The sequence below is a fragment of the Taudactylus pleione genome, unplaced genomic scaffold (assembly GCF_031769625.1).
Source record: "Taudactylus pleione unplaced genomic scaffold, aTauple2 ptg000320l, whole genome shotgun sequence".
In the NCBI taxonomy this organism is placed as follows: domain Eukaryota; kingdom Metazoa; phylum Chordata; class Amphibia; order Anura; family Myobatrachidae; genus Taudactylus; species Taudactylus pleione.
The window spans coordinates 41,514-54,359 of NW_028284721.1; the positions used below are offsets into that span (position 1 = coordinate 41,514).

General features: G+C 43.0%; 1 protein-coding gene across 2 annotated transcripts in view; it reads left to right on the plus strand.

Moving 5' to 3' along the window:
- The window catches only part of CUL9 (cullin 9), a 104,640-nt gene that overhangs the window by 39,277 nt on the left and 52,517 nt on the right, over positions 1-12,846 (plus strand). For both annotated transcript variants that reach the window (XM_088442986.1, XM_088442985.1), the window contains exons 11-15: positions 5,207-5,444; positions 6,889-6,994; positions 7,100-7,327; positions 7,737-7,827; positions 9,209-9,380. In XM_088442986.1, the coding sequence (XP_088299112.1) occupies positions 5,207-5,444; positions 6,889-6,994; positions 7,100-7,327; positions 7,737-7,827; positions 9,209-9,380 (835 nt within the window). The remainder of the gene's footprint in view (positions 1-5,206; positions 5,445-6,888; positions 6,995-7,099; positions 7,328-7,736; positions 7,828-9,208; positions 9,381-12,846) is intronic.

The following is a 12,846-nucleotide window of genomic DNA, read 5'->3' on the forward strand; positions in this document are numbered from 1 at the left end:
TCCAAACATTTCTCCGATGTACATGATAAGAACACAAATTGACTGAAATTTGTTGCAATTCAGAAAGTGACCCCACATTGGAGAGGGTGCAACCTAGTCACAGAAATAACGTAGCTCGAAACCAAATGGATATACGAACTCAACACCTTGAGACCTAGAGGTCTAAATATAGATATTGAGCTCAATGCCTTCCTGTAATTCACACTTTTTATAAGGTTCAGATTTCCCAGACTCATTATTCAGTTACATAACATATTTGTCCTATTTTATATTTTTATACTTTTTATATCATTTTTATCATCACTTTCATTAGCTCATATTTTACACCCCTTTGAACTCATAAAAACTAAAATATTAAATATAGATATTTTTATTTTACATATTTCTTTTTTCATATTTTTTTATCATATTATTGTGGGAACCACCCACAAGGTAAACCATCCTTGACAAAGTGCATCATTGCATGAAACGCGTTAGTTGGTGGGCAAGCCGGTGTACATCGAACCGGAAGTGAAAACATGACCACTTTCGGTGGACGTAAGACGGGGACGCGGGACAACGCTGTACATCTGAGAGGAGAAAGAAGTGACTACTGCCAGGGCCAGTTTGTTAGAAGCTCCCAGTGTCTCCATACATCGAGCAAGTGACATCTTCCTCAAAGCACGTTCCATCTACATGCCCCGCTGCCCGGCTCCACAAATACACGCTAAAGAGCTATAAACATAAGTGGTATTACCACAACTTTGACTTTTAATTTTCTTTTTCAGCATTGCCCTAATATTTATAATATTTATATTATTTTATACCTGTTATCACCTTGATGATGTTCTTTTATTTTATTCTTCTTTTTATCTTTATATTTTTTTTACTTAGTTTATTTTCCATTTTTTTATTTCTAATGTTATCTTTATTATTTTTATATTATTTCTAATTCTGAGGGTACAATCTTACTGCCATTTTACTCTTAAAGGGGGGCATCCACTACACGATTTTAGCAGGCGATCGAACGATAACGACGTCTTTTAAAAATCGTTTAGAAATCGTGCAGTGTTTGGTCGTTAACGATCAATGATGCGCGCTCCCGCAGGTCGTTTGATCGTCTCGTCAGTCGACTGAACATGCAGGTCAATTTCACTTGATCTATTAAAGATAGTTTGCAAATCGTTCAGTCTGAAAGATAAAATTTCAAGGGAAAAAATTAAGGGAAAATCGTTTAGAGATTGGACAGGGAGTAGATCATCTAGTGGATGTGCCCCATTACACTATTTGCACATTAGGAGCGCTCTCTAATATACCTACAATTACCATAATTTATAGGAGCTGCTTTCCATACTTAGCGCAGACCACATAACCATATCCTAATTTTTTTTTTAAATATTTCAACTAGCGAATCGCCTACGGTTTCGCATGGGAGCAATTTTGATTTTACGGCGATAGTTTTTTTTTTTTTTTTTTAACTGAGGTATTATAAAATTGTTTCGTAGACAGTCGTTTTTCCTCCTCATGTCAACACGAAAAGATTTATTATTAATGTGACACTCAAAAGGCCACATAAAGTTGTCCATGAGAAAAACTCCACTTAGGTCAACTCCAGCCACGTTAACTGTCTGTCCCTGTACTTTATTTATTGCCATGCCAAAGTAGACTCTTATCGGGAATTGGAATTTGAAATTAAAGAATTGTATTTCACATAAATTAGATGGGAATGGGAAAAAACTGAAATTTGTATCGGTAAACAGGGTTTACATTAATTTTTCTGGAGAAATTGGATAATACGTATCCATCTATACATGGTATAAAATAAAGTCCATCGTTGTGATAGATCTTTAACGGTTCAGGCAGCGTAAGTCAAGAAAATGCTCAGACGTCCATTTTTTAATTGACTTGCTTCACTAAAATCATCACTGCTTGGCTCCCTTTTGTCATACATTATTGTGTCATATGCCTAAACCTTCATTGCCAAATGCTCTATAGAATAGTGAAAATTGCATCAAAATCTTTCCAGTGGTACTCGAGATTAGCCCGAACAAACAGACAGACACCTACCAGGGACTTTATTTTATTTTTTTACTATGTATAGATATTTAAAAAAAAAAAAATTATTGCAAACCCCTCCATGTCCATATGCCCCCATTGTGATCACTTCCCACCAGCCCAACACAAATAGCCCCCCCCCAGTTGCAAAAGAATCTCCAGCATTATCAAACCCCACCGCCCTAGTGGTAATGGATCCCAGTGTCAGTGGGCCCCCAGTTTAGTTCCCTCACCTTCCCATGTGTCACTATATATGTATTTTTAACATATTCCCCCCCCAGCCAAAAAAATATTTTGTGGAACAGCATGACCCTCCCCTTTCGCCTCCCAGTGCCAGAAGATTACCCTCCCCTTTTATTCCACCATCTCCCTCCATCGTGGCATGGCCTCATCTTGTTGGAGAGTGGAGCGTGGGGCAGGGTGGACTGATCATCAGTCTCCCCTGCTGCAGCTGATCTCTGCACACTGGGAGATCGGCATATTTGTGCTTGGTGGGCAACTAAGTTTCCCTCCTTGCGCCTTTTTGGCTTAGGTGCTTGCGCCCCAGAGTGCTGTTTGCACGGCATTCTCGGATGTGATTTTGAGAGTGATGTTGGCGGTTACAGACTGCAGCATCACTCTTTGGGCCTGAACAGGAGGAAGAAATCCATTCTGCACATGGGAGACTCAGCAGGACGGCACTGACTCATGAGATGCGACTTGGTCAGGTGATGCACTCCTGGCTGCAGTTGCATCTCATGTGTTAGTACCAGGCAAGTGGTTAATGAGCGAGTTACAAAATCCCCCAGACTGACTGTAGGCTAATGTACAAAACAAGCCAAATATGAGTAGATCGGTCAGCGGATCAGAAAGAATTGTAGAAATGTGGAGGTGCAGATCTAGTAACATAGAGTAGTGTATGGGGGCAGACTCTGCACATATTAGATTACGTGATCTTGTGCCACCATTGCCTTCTCCATTTGTTCTGAGATGTCCAAAATTACTGAGACAGCTGGACGCTGATTACTAACCTGGTGAACATGCTGACCCAAGAAAGTAATAGCTATTCAGCAATCACTCATAGTGAAGGTTAGGTCCAAGTCAGGCTTGAAAGCATCAATTTAGCAGTACAGAATAGTTCCGGTGCAGCAGTGTCCACTCAGGGAGACTTAAATCCAATATCTACTGTGGCACAGAATAGGAAACTGGAAGTGGCGCTGTTGCGTGGTTAAGCAGAGTAAGAGGGTTGAGGATGGGTAATGCCTCTGAGGCTTTATGCACATCACAGTGTTTCCAAGCTCCATATCTGTTTACAAATTAAAATACCCTGTACCATGGACCACAGGTGCCATTCTGTAGATAACAATTGACCTTTTTAAGCTTTTTATTACTCGGGAGTTCTAGCTGAGCTATGTAGCGTCATTACAGCCTATGAAATTCTGTGCTTGCCCTGTGTGATTTACTATCCACTCTCCCTTTCTCCTTGTCTCCGTTTGTGTAATACTTAGTAAATGGAATGATATATAAGTGCTAAAGTAATTCCTGCAGCTCTTAGAGGCATGACCATCCCACAGCTATTAGTCTTATAGGTAGCTATTGGAATTTGTCCATAAAAGAATATTTCACCTTTTTAGCATGGCATGGCTCATGCATTAATCCATCAATGGGTAGATAGAATGCAGATCTACGTACAGTGTTGTTCCCAAAGAACAAAGTCAAAAGACCTAAATAGGCACAACCTCTCCTTTTGGCTCCAAATGGTATAGGGGATCACAAATAACAAATGTTGCTTGCTTTCTTTAGACGCCAAAACGCTTCCTGCTACATTGCATACAGCGTTAACCTCCTCCTAGATCTTTAGTTCAGATCTTCAGGACAGGCACATATGTTCCACAGCTATAACAGTAATTGTCAACTCTGTTCCCCACTCATTGCCTGACACCTATAGGGAATACTTTGCTCCTGTTCATTCTAGGCTTCTTACTGCGTTCTTCAGATTATTTTTTTATTTTGTAAGGTGTCACAAAGTGTCTACCGCACCGTACTAGGAAAATACAAAGTAACAGTGTACTTGATATATCGGAGGTACAATACAATGTAAGTTGACATATCATAAGAACAATACACAGCAATAAAACAACAAACTAGGTAGGGCAATGTACTATCTTGGAGGGCTATGAGTGGCAGGGAGTCTGGCACTCAATGAGCCCTGTAACTTAAGGTGAGCATACAGTGTACAGTCACTTATGAGGACTTGGTGACAAAACACCAGGAGCACAAGTGGCCTCAATAGGCCTAACGGGAGAGTGGAGGTAACCAGGGTGGGGCTGAGGTCAGTGGAAGAGCAGGAAGGAGTGTTGAGAGGAATGAGGTTGGATATGTAGGAGGGGAGGATTGATTGATTGATTGATTGATTGATTTGCATATCAGGGTGAGAGTTTGAATTGTATTTTAAGGGGGACAGGGAGATAGTAAAGCTGTTTGGAGAGGAATGAGTAGCTGGGTTCAGGATAAATTGAAGTGGGGAAAGGTGAGTTTAGGGAAGTCCAGAAAGGAGGAAGTTACTGTAGTTGAGGCAGGAGATAAGTACATGAATAAGAGTTTTGGTGGCACCAGGGGTATGAAAGGGCTGGATCCTAGAAATGTTATTGAGGTGGAAAATAGAGTGAAAGATAATTTAAATGTGAGGAGTTAAGGATGACATCCACGCAGTGGAATTAGAGGACGCAGCGGTGTAGATGTTATTAACAGAAATAGCAGATGAGGGAAGAGGTAGCTTTGGATGGGGGCAAAACAAGGAGTTCAGTTTTGTAACTGTTTAATTCTAGAAAGCTTCAGGACATAAAGGGTGAGATGCTTGAGAGGATGGTGGTAGAGAGGTCAGTGGAAGAGAGGTGGTATTGGTGATAACAGTATCAGATCTAAGAAGACGAGAATGGAATTGATAAGTGATCGTTGGCATTGGTGGTGAGAAGGAAGGTAGAGTCGAGGGGGCAGAAACCAGATTGGAGATGACACTTGTGCACCGAGTACTTGTTTGGTCTATCCAATTCAGGAGGTACTTGACACTTCTGTATCTCTCTGCTTCTCCAAAGAGTATTAAGTACGATGTCAGCGCATTCTGTGTTTAGTTTTCTTTCTTTTAGTGCCTGCTCTATACGTTTTAGTATTGAGTGCTTGTTGTCTCTTTCAGAGAATACTCCAGTGCTGACCCTCGAGGAAATGGACTTGCCGGCTTTGTTGAGCGGTCTGAAGGACGGGCAGATGTGTCGGGAGCTGCTGCCCTCTCTAGAACGATGTGTTTGTGATGATGTCTCCTCTCTGCGTTGCGATGTCTCTCAGCTTCTCACAGATCCTGACTTCTTCCTGCTGCTTCTCTCCATTCTGGAACAGCTCAGAAGTGAAAAAGCCCTCCAGCTCTCAGTGTACAGGTGCGTATGCTGGGCAGCGGCCTGCAAGTATTTTGCACGTTGTACATGGCGGACAGGGAAAGATCAGAAACTCCTAGCCCAGGGAACCAAATGACATTTTATTATTGTCCATCAAAGAAGAAGAATATTATTTTATTATGCACAGTTTCTGTAAGTCATAACAGTGCTTAATTAGAACAACACTCTGACATGTATAGTATAGAACAGGTCCAAACAGGTCTTCTGGTGGGGGGGTGACCTTGGAAAGACCTATAATAGAATCGGGCTATTTTGTTAGTTTTTCCGCAAAAAAAAAAACTTGGAGGAACATTTGGTTTATAAAGAGTTTGTAAAGAGGGAGCTTGTAATAAATATCAGATTGTACGTCGGCCAATGTGACCAACGTTCCATATTATTATAGTCTATAATATGCCCACAAACACAGCTATTTTGGCTTGGAATACAATCTTATTCAACAAAACCATAGAAATAAACAGAAAAGTTTTTTTTTTTTTTTTTTAAACCATTGCAACATCTTTTAGTCTAGTTGTAATAGTGTTCATGTAAGCTGTTATTCAACAATATGTGTGTATATGGTTAGTGGACAAGTACATGGAAACACCTGGATAAATAAGTTACACCAAGCAAAGGGCTTCCACCCAGTTGTGCCTCATGCAGTAGTTCAGCAAATAACCTGCCAGTGCCTCTTATAATAACAATGGACTTCCCTGGTTTCCTATGACTGCAAGGTAGAGGGGGCAGTGGTGGAGTTAGAGGCGTTTCCAGTGCCTGTGGTGCGACTCCTGTCAACGAGACTAATATTAGGTGGACTTGTTAGCTTGATTTGATATTACAGTCTATAAATATTTGCCTGTGGAGTGATGTTTTGCATGTCCTCTTGGTGAATGTGAACACCACTAATACCTAATGAGTTGAATGGGTACTTTTAATTTTAATCTGATGGGAAAAAAAAATGTAATTTGTGATTTCACTCCTTTAGTATATACATATTTTGTAATATAGAGGGGTAAATGTAATAGCCTGGTATATGCAGGTATAGACCATGTTTTGCCTTTTAAATTATAGCCACTTTAAAAATAGACTTACCGTAATTGCTCCGATGCCTGCACCCCCACACACACTCAATATTTGTTTCCTTTTGTGTGTTAAAGTCTCTCAATAAAGAAACAGGTGGCAGTTACTGCTTCAGCTTTGATTACAGAATAATTGCATCATTTGCCATAAAGAGTTCCAGTATACCTACTCAGTTTATGAAATGTTATGTGAAAGTTAACTTGTACAGTTGTCGCTGTATCCAAGAACTTCATACTGGGCGAGTCCATGGCCTCTATAGGTTGGGAGAATGCTATTTGGCTCAGGAGCAGTGTCTGAACTAATAGTTTGTTCTAGAAGTGGACCAAACTATCGTTTCTGCTCTAAACAAAATGTATCTATTTATTACCAGAATACTGAATAAGTGTCTTGATTTCTACCAAGAAGACGCTCTACCCTGGCACAAAAGTATTGAACCGTGTCTGACTTCTCTCGGAAGCACCAGCAGTGACCAAGAAGTGAGATGGGGGTGATGTGAGCTGAGGGGGAGGTGGGCTTTTAGGCATATAAAAATATGAATGAAGCTTGTTATATGTGTCATACATGGGTTATGTTGATTCTAGGTTCTGCAGGAAGTGGTGAGTTTTCTGCACCGCCTGGCTTCGACAAACAAAGATTGCGCCGTTGTCATGTGCCGGCTTGGTGCAAAGGAAATGCTAAGCAAAGTGTTGGAGAAGCAGAGCTCCAGTCTCCTGCAGGCATCGGAGCTGAAAGACCTGCTGACGGACTGTGAAAAATACGCCAATCTGTACCAGAAGATGGCCACTAGCATCTTGGCTGGCTGCATCCAAGTGAGTGTGTAATCGTTGGTGATACGTTCTTAGCGGTACAAGTTGGCATCACTTGTGGTTAATCTGAGAGGCCAACACAACAATGGATATAGGGGTATAGTTACTAAAGTGAGAGTTTTTAGAAGGGGAATGTTGCCCATAGCAACCAATCAGATTCTAGCTATTCTCTTCTAGAAGGTGCTAGATAAATGTTAAGTAGAATTCGATTGGTTGCTATGGGCAACATCTCCACTTCTAAAAACTCTCACTTTAGTAAATATACCCCATAGACTGAAATTCCCCAATGGGCTTTTTGGTTAACTTAAACATCCATTTTGTAAACAGCTATTTGAAGTCATAGTATTTGAGTAATGTGTTGGGTTCAGCTGCATTGTATGTCCTGTAACCTCTTTGTATTTTTCTCCATCAGATGGTTCTGGGGCAGATAGAAGAACACAGGCGATGTCAGCAGCAGATTAACATTCCTTTCTTTGATGTATTTCTGAGGAATCTATGTCAAGGTGAGTGTCATGTCTTCAGTCTCCTAAGTGCAGAGCAGATCACAAAGTGTCTCCATCTTATTGTAGCCTACATAACCCCTCAACTGCAAGGTTCTAAAAATATAACGTGATCCTACCCATTATTTAGTATTTCATTAGTGACCTTAGCCCCCTCATCAACAATTATTGCCACCATCTTCCTTGTCGCCTTTAGCAACCAATCAGGTTGCAATTCAACCTCGTTTTCTGCTGCAGGATATAAAAGTGAGCTTTTTTTTGCAACAATACCTTTTTTCCTTTTACCTGTTTCCCGAAATGCCCTGCTTTATATAGCCATTCTTAACATGTATTGTTAATAGAATAAAATACTCAATAAATGAGTCCAGCGCTTCATTTTCGTTACAATGTTTACTTCTTTATATGCCACCACCTTCTCAAACCAGCCTTTTGGATGTGTGTCCACCTTCTCAAACCATCCTTTTGGATGTGTGTCCACCATCTCAAACTTTCCTTCTGGATGTGCAACAACCTTCTCAAACTATCCTTCTAGATGTGCCTCCACCTTCTCAAACCATCCTTCTGGATGTGCCTCTGCTTTCTCAAGCTACCCTTCTTAATGTGCATCTATTTTCACAAACCATCTTTCAGGTTGTGCCTCCACCTATTTAAACCATCCTTATGGATGTGCCTCCATCTTTTCAAACCATGCTTCTTTACGTACCATCACTTTTTTACATGTGCATCCACTTTCTCAAGCTAACCTTCTCGATGTGCCTTCACCTTCTTAAACCATCCTTCTGGATGTGCCTCCACCTTCTCAAACCATGCTTCTGGATGTGTCTCCACCTTCTCAAGCTACCCTTCTTGAAGCGCCTCTGATTTCTCAAGTTACCCTTCTCCATGGGTCTCCACTTTCTCAAGCTACCCTTCTCCATGGGACTCCCACCTTTTCAACATACCATTCACTGTGTGCATCCACTTCTCAAACTACCCTTCTCGAAGTTCCTCCACATTTTGAAACCGTCCATCACGATGATCCTCCACTTTCTCATGCTATGCTTCTTGATGTGCCTCCACTTTTTTCAAACTATTCTTTTGTTGCTGTGCCTCTACTTTCTAAAGTTATCCTTCTCAATATACCTTCACCTTCTTAAACCATTCTTCTCTATTTTCCTCTATCTTCTCAAACTACTCATCTTGATGTGCCCCCACCTTCTCCTCATAAACTATTCTTCTCGATGCCCCTCTTATATCAACTTTTAGTTTTCCTATTACTTGACTAGACTATTTTTCTTTTCGTTAAATACATCTGTTCTTGCTTAACCAATGCTATTACTTTATTTAGTGTAGAGATGATACCTCCAGTTTTTGTTGTAGCAGTAATCAGATCCTTTCTGTGCAGGCTCCAGTGTGGAAGTTAAAGAAGACAAATGTTGGGAGAAGATTGAAGTCTCCTCCAATCCACATCGTGCCAACAAGCTAACCGATGGAAACACAAAGTCTTACTGGGAATCGAGTGGAAGTACTGGATCTCATTCTATCAACATCTACATGCACCGAGGAGTGGTGATCCGGTAAGATTATTTAATAACTAGCAGGGGGGTGGGCTGGTGCAACCATTCAAATGTTTCACATAAATGTCCACAGGTGATTGGTGGAAAGTTTCACCAGAGAAATATAAAGCTTAGTTGCTTGTTGATGTCAAACAGTGTGCAGGGGACAATGAAGTAGATTTCTAATTGGGCAAGGCGCTGAAATGGTTTTTATACTTTAAGCCCAGATGTGCGTTATTTCACAATTGATACTTGGTGTATTCATATCTTTTGTAGGTGCCTGAACCCTGCACCATTGATAGCCATGTTATGTGCCACTTCTATTTCTTTACTCGATACATATTGTAGTACTGTAGCATGATGGTACAAATACCTTAATCTCTTTATCACATGAAGTAGTTTACTGTTTCTTCGATCAGGGTATTGGGTGGTGTGTGTATTTCCCTATATCCCCTTTTCCCCAGGGACACAGCACAAGGGTGCTTTTTTTCAGTGCTGCTACGGCATTATAGGTGTTTTTCAAATTGTTCTTAATTCATACGGTATACAGTCGGGAAGCCGGCGGACGTAATCCCGACGGCCGGCTTCCCGACTGCTTTATGCCGGCGAGGGTTAAATGACAGGCATCTAAATCTAGACGCCTGTCATTTTACCGACGCCGGGAGACCAGCGCCCGGCATCCCGATCGAAGTGATGCCGGGTGCCGCTGCGGACAGCCGCGGGGGGGAGGGTTATGTTTAGGGCTCCCGGGGGGCACTTAGGGTTAGGCACCTCCCCTGGAGGTTAGGGTTAGGCTAGTGGGAGAGAGGGTTAGGGTTAGGCACCCCCGAGGGGGACTTAGGCTTAGGCGGCGGGGAAGGGGGGGTTAGGTTTAGGCACTGGGGGGAATGTTAGGGTTAGGCACCACTAAGGAGGGTTAGGGGGGGGGGGAGGTTAGGTTAGTAAATACTTACCTAGGGACGATCAGGATTTTCACCCAAGTCGGGCAGCCGCTGTCGGGATTCTAACCGGCGGTAAATCATACCGATTCCCCTACCTGTTTGGATACTGCACTATCGTTTTGAAGGTTCAGCCCGTATTCAGCTCTGACTGAACAGGCAGCCTATGAGAAAATGCTTTACTCTGGCACTGTAGAGCAATTGTGTCTGATGGCGCATGGACCCACTTATGTAGTGTGTCCTGGAAAGGCAGGAGGCACATTAAACACTTCTTTGCTCCTTATTCAGGAGCCTCCACCTAAAGGTAGATCAGCTAAAGCTGGCACTGGACAAACAGCAGCTCCCTCCGTTCACTTCTCTGTAGCTCCCAGTTGCAGGGAAGTGACTGGAGAGGTTCAGGGGGAGTTGAGGGGCATGTGTATTGTTTACCACCAGTCTGATTCTGGCAGTGCCTGTGTGTACATTGTTTGCTTTATCTTGTGTATTATTTATATGTTTTATTCTCCCTTTCTCCTTCATCCACTAGGGGACACTGGAGTTCAAGACAGTGGGGTATAGACGGTGGTAGAGTAGAGCCTGGCACTTTAAAAAAAATCTAGAAGTGTGACTGGCTCCTCCCCCTCTATGCCCCATCAGCCCCAGTTTTTAGAATGTGCCCGAGAGAGCCGGAAGCACATCAGGCTGTCTCCAGCCTTTTTTAAGTATAATTTATTTTATTTTATTTTTTTAGAGCTTTTTATTTAAAGCATTGAGGACAGGCAGACTGTTTACTGTGGCAGTCTGCCTGCTACGTGGGAGCCGCCGGGAGGGCACCACACGGCTACTGCAGCCTGTGTCCGGTGACCCTGAGGGGGGACTTTAAACAGAGTCATCAGACTCCATGAGGACCCGACACAACTGAAACCGGTTTGTGTCCGGGTTTCCTCATTTGCCCCCCCAGCCCAGCAACCCGGCCGCAGCAGTTTGTAAGTATATCCCACCACTCCTGACTAGCTGGAGCGGTGGGCCAAAACGCTGGGCTTAGGGACAGCGCGTGCTGCGCGCTTGTCATACACAGCTCCTTCCAACCTGCCACGTGGTGGTGTCGGAGCTGCTGACGAGACCCGCCGCTGCACTCAACAGTCAGCGTCAGGGTCTCTGGCTTATTCCTAGCCATCACCCTCTTAATTGAAGGAGGGGATGGAGCGCGGCCCCTGCAACATCAAAAGCGCGGTGATGCCGCGGCGGTCACTGAGGACACCTGCTCCTCCCTCCTCTATATAGGAGTTGTAATGCTGGGTGAGTAGATCACACAGTAATGATAGACGCCGCACTGCTGCTCATTGAACAGTACAGCGCTGACAGGCGAGGTCCCGCCATCTGCACAAGCAGTGTAAGGTGCCGGCTTCGGAAGCCAGACGAGTCCCTCTACAGGAGGCAGTGCAGCGCTGACAAGCAGCGCGGTCCTTGGCGCGCATATATATAAAAGCCGGTATTATGGAAAGGGCGCGTCATGCATGTTAGCGGCGCCATCTATAGTCTGGCCCGTGCTCTCCCTCATCTGAGAGCAGCGCGGTTCTACCAGTGCTCGCTTCAGCAGATAGATTAGCTCTATAGCAAAAGGTAGGGGATGCCTGTCACTGTTTGACAGGAGTAGTGCTAGCTATAGTAGATAGCTGGTTGCTAGCAGTATGGGAACTAGCCCAATACCCTTTTTGCTTAACACCGCATTATGCGGTTATGAAAGTAAATGACTGGTATTACCCCCTGTCAGGCTTCCCCTTGGTTCTATACAAAGGTTGCATAGCTTAATCTAATTGCTTGTGAAGGCTACCTCAGGGTGCACTAGCTACCCTGCCTAAATGAACATTGTTTTACATTGGCTCACCTTAGTCACTGTTCTGGTGCTGCTGCCAGAATTTATGGTTATAGCATACCCTTAACCCAGGTTTAGCAGATTATTGCGTCCCATACCCAGGTTATGGCTCACCTTATAGAGGGGCAGTACTCTTCCCATACATATATGTGGCAGCACATATACTAACTTATAGGCTGGTTTTTAAAAACTTCTAGTTCTCACCAGCCTTCTGTGTTTACCTTAGAAGGTATGCATATGTGCATCTATATAGATTATATTTTAGGTGCTCCATTCAGCAGCACATACAAGAGGAAGTTAGTTACTGCCGGTGTGGGGGTTGGCATTGCTGCCTCACAGCATGGAGGTTGTCTTTTTGATTCCCGCTTTTAAAGTAAGTAACCAGTAACAGAAGGGTCCCAGGATAGTCTGGGATAGCACGCTGCTAAAATATCCTGCTTCCTATGCCGTAGCAGAATGACGACCACAGGCGGCACATGAGCAGTTCCCCTGCGTGGAGGTAAGCCACATGTATGTATTTGTATTTTATACTAAGCCCTGCTTTAAAATATATACATGTCTGGAGTGAATTTTGTCTTGTGGCTCAATTCCTTCCATAGCTCTACTATTGCTCATGTTCTATTTTCAAATTATTATCGTCACCTACTAATCTTGTATGTAGGTATGCATGTTTGGAGATAAATATCTATCGCTT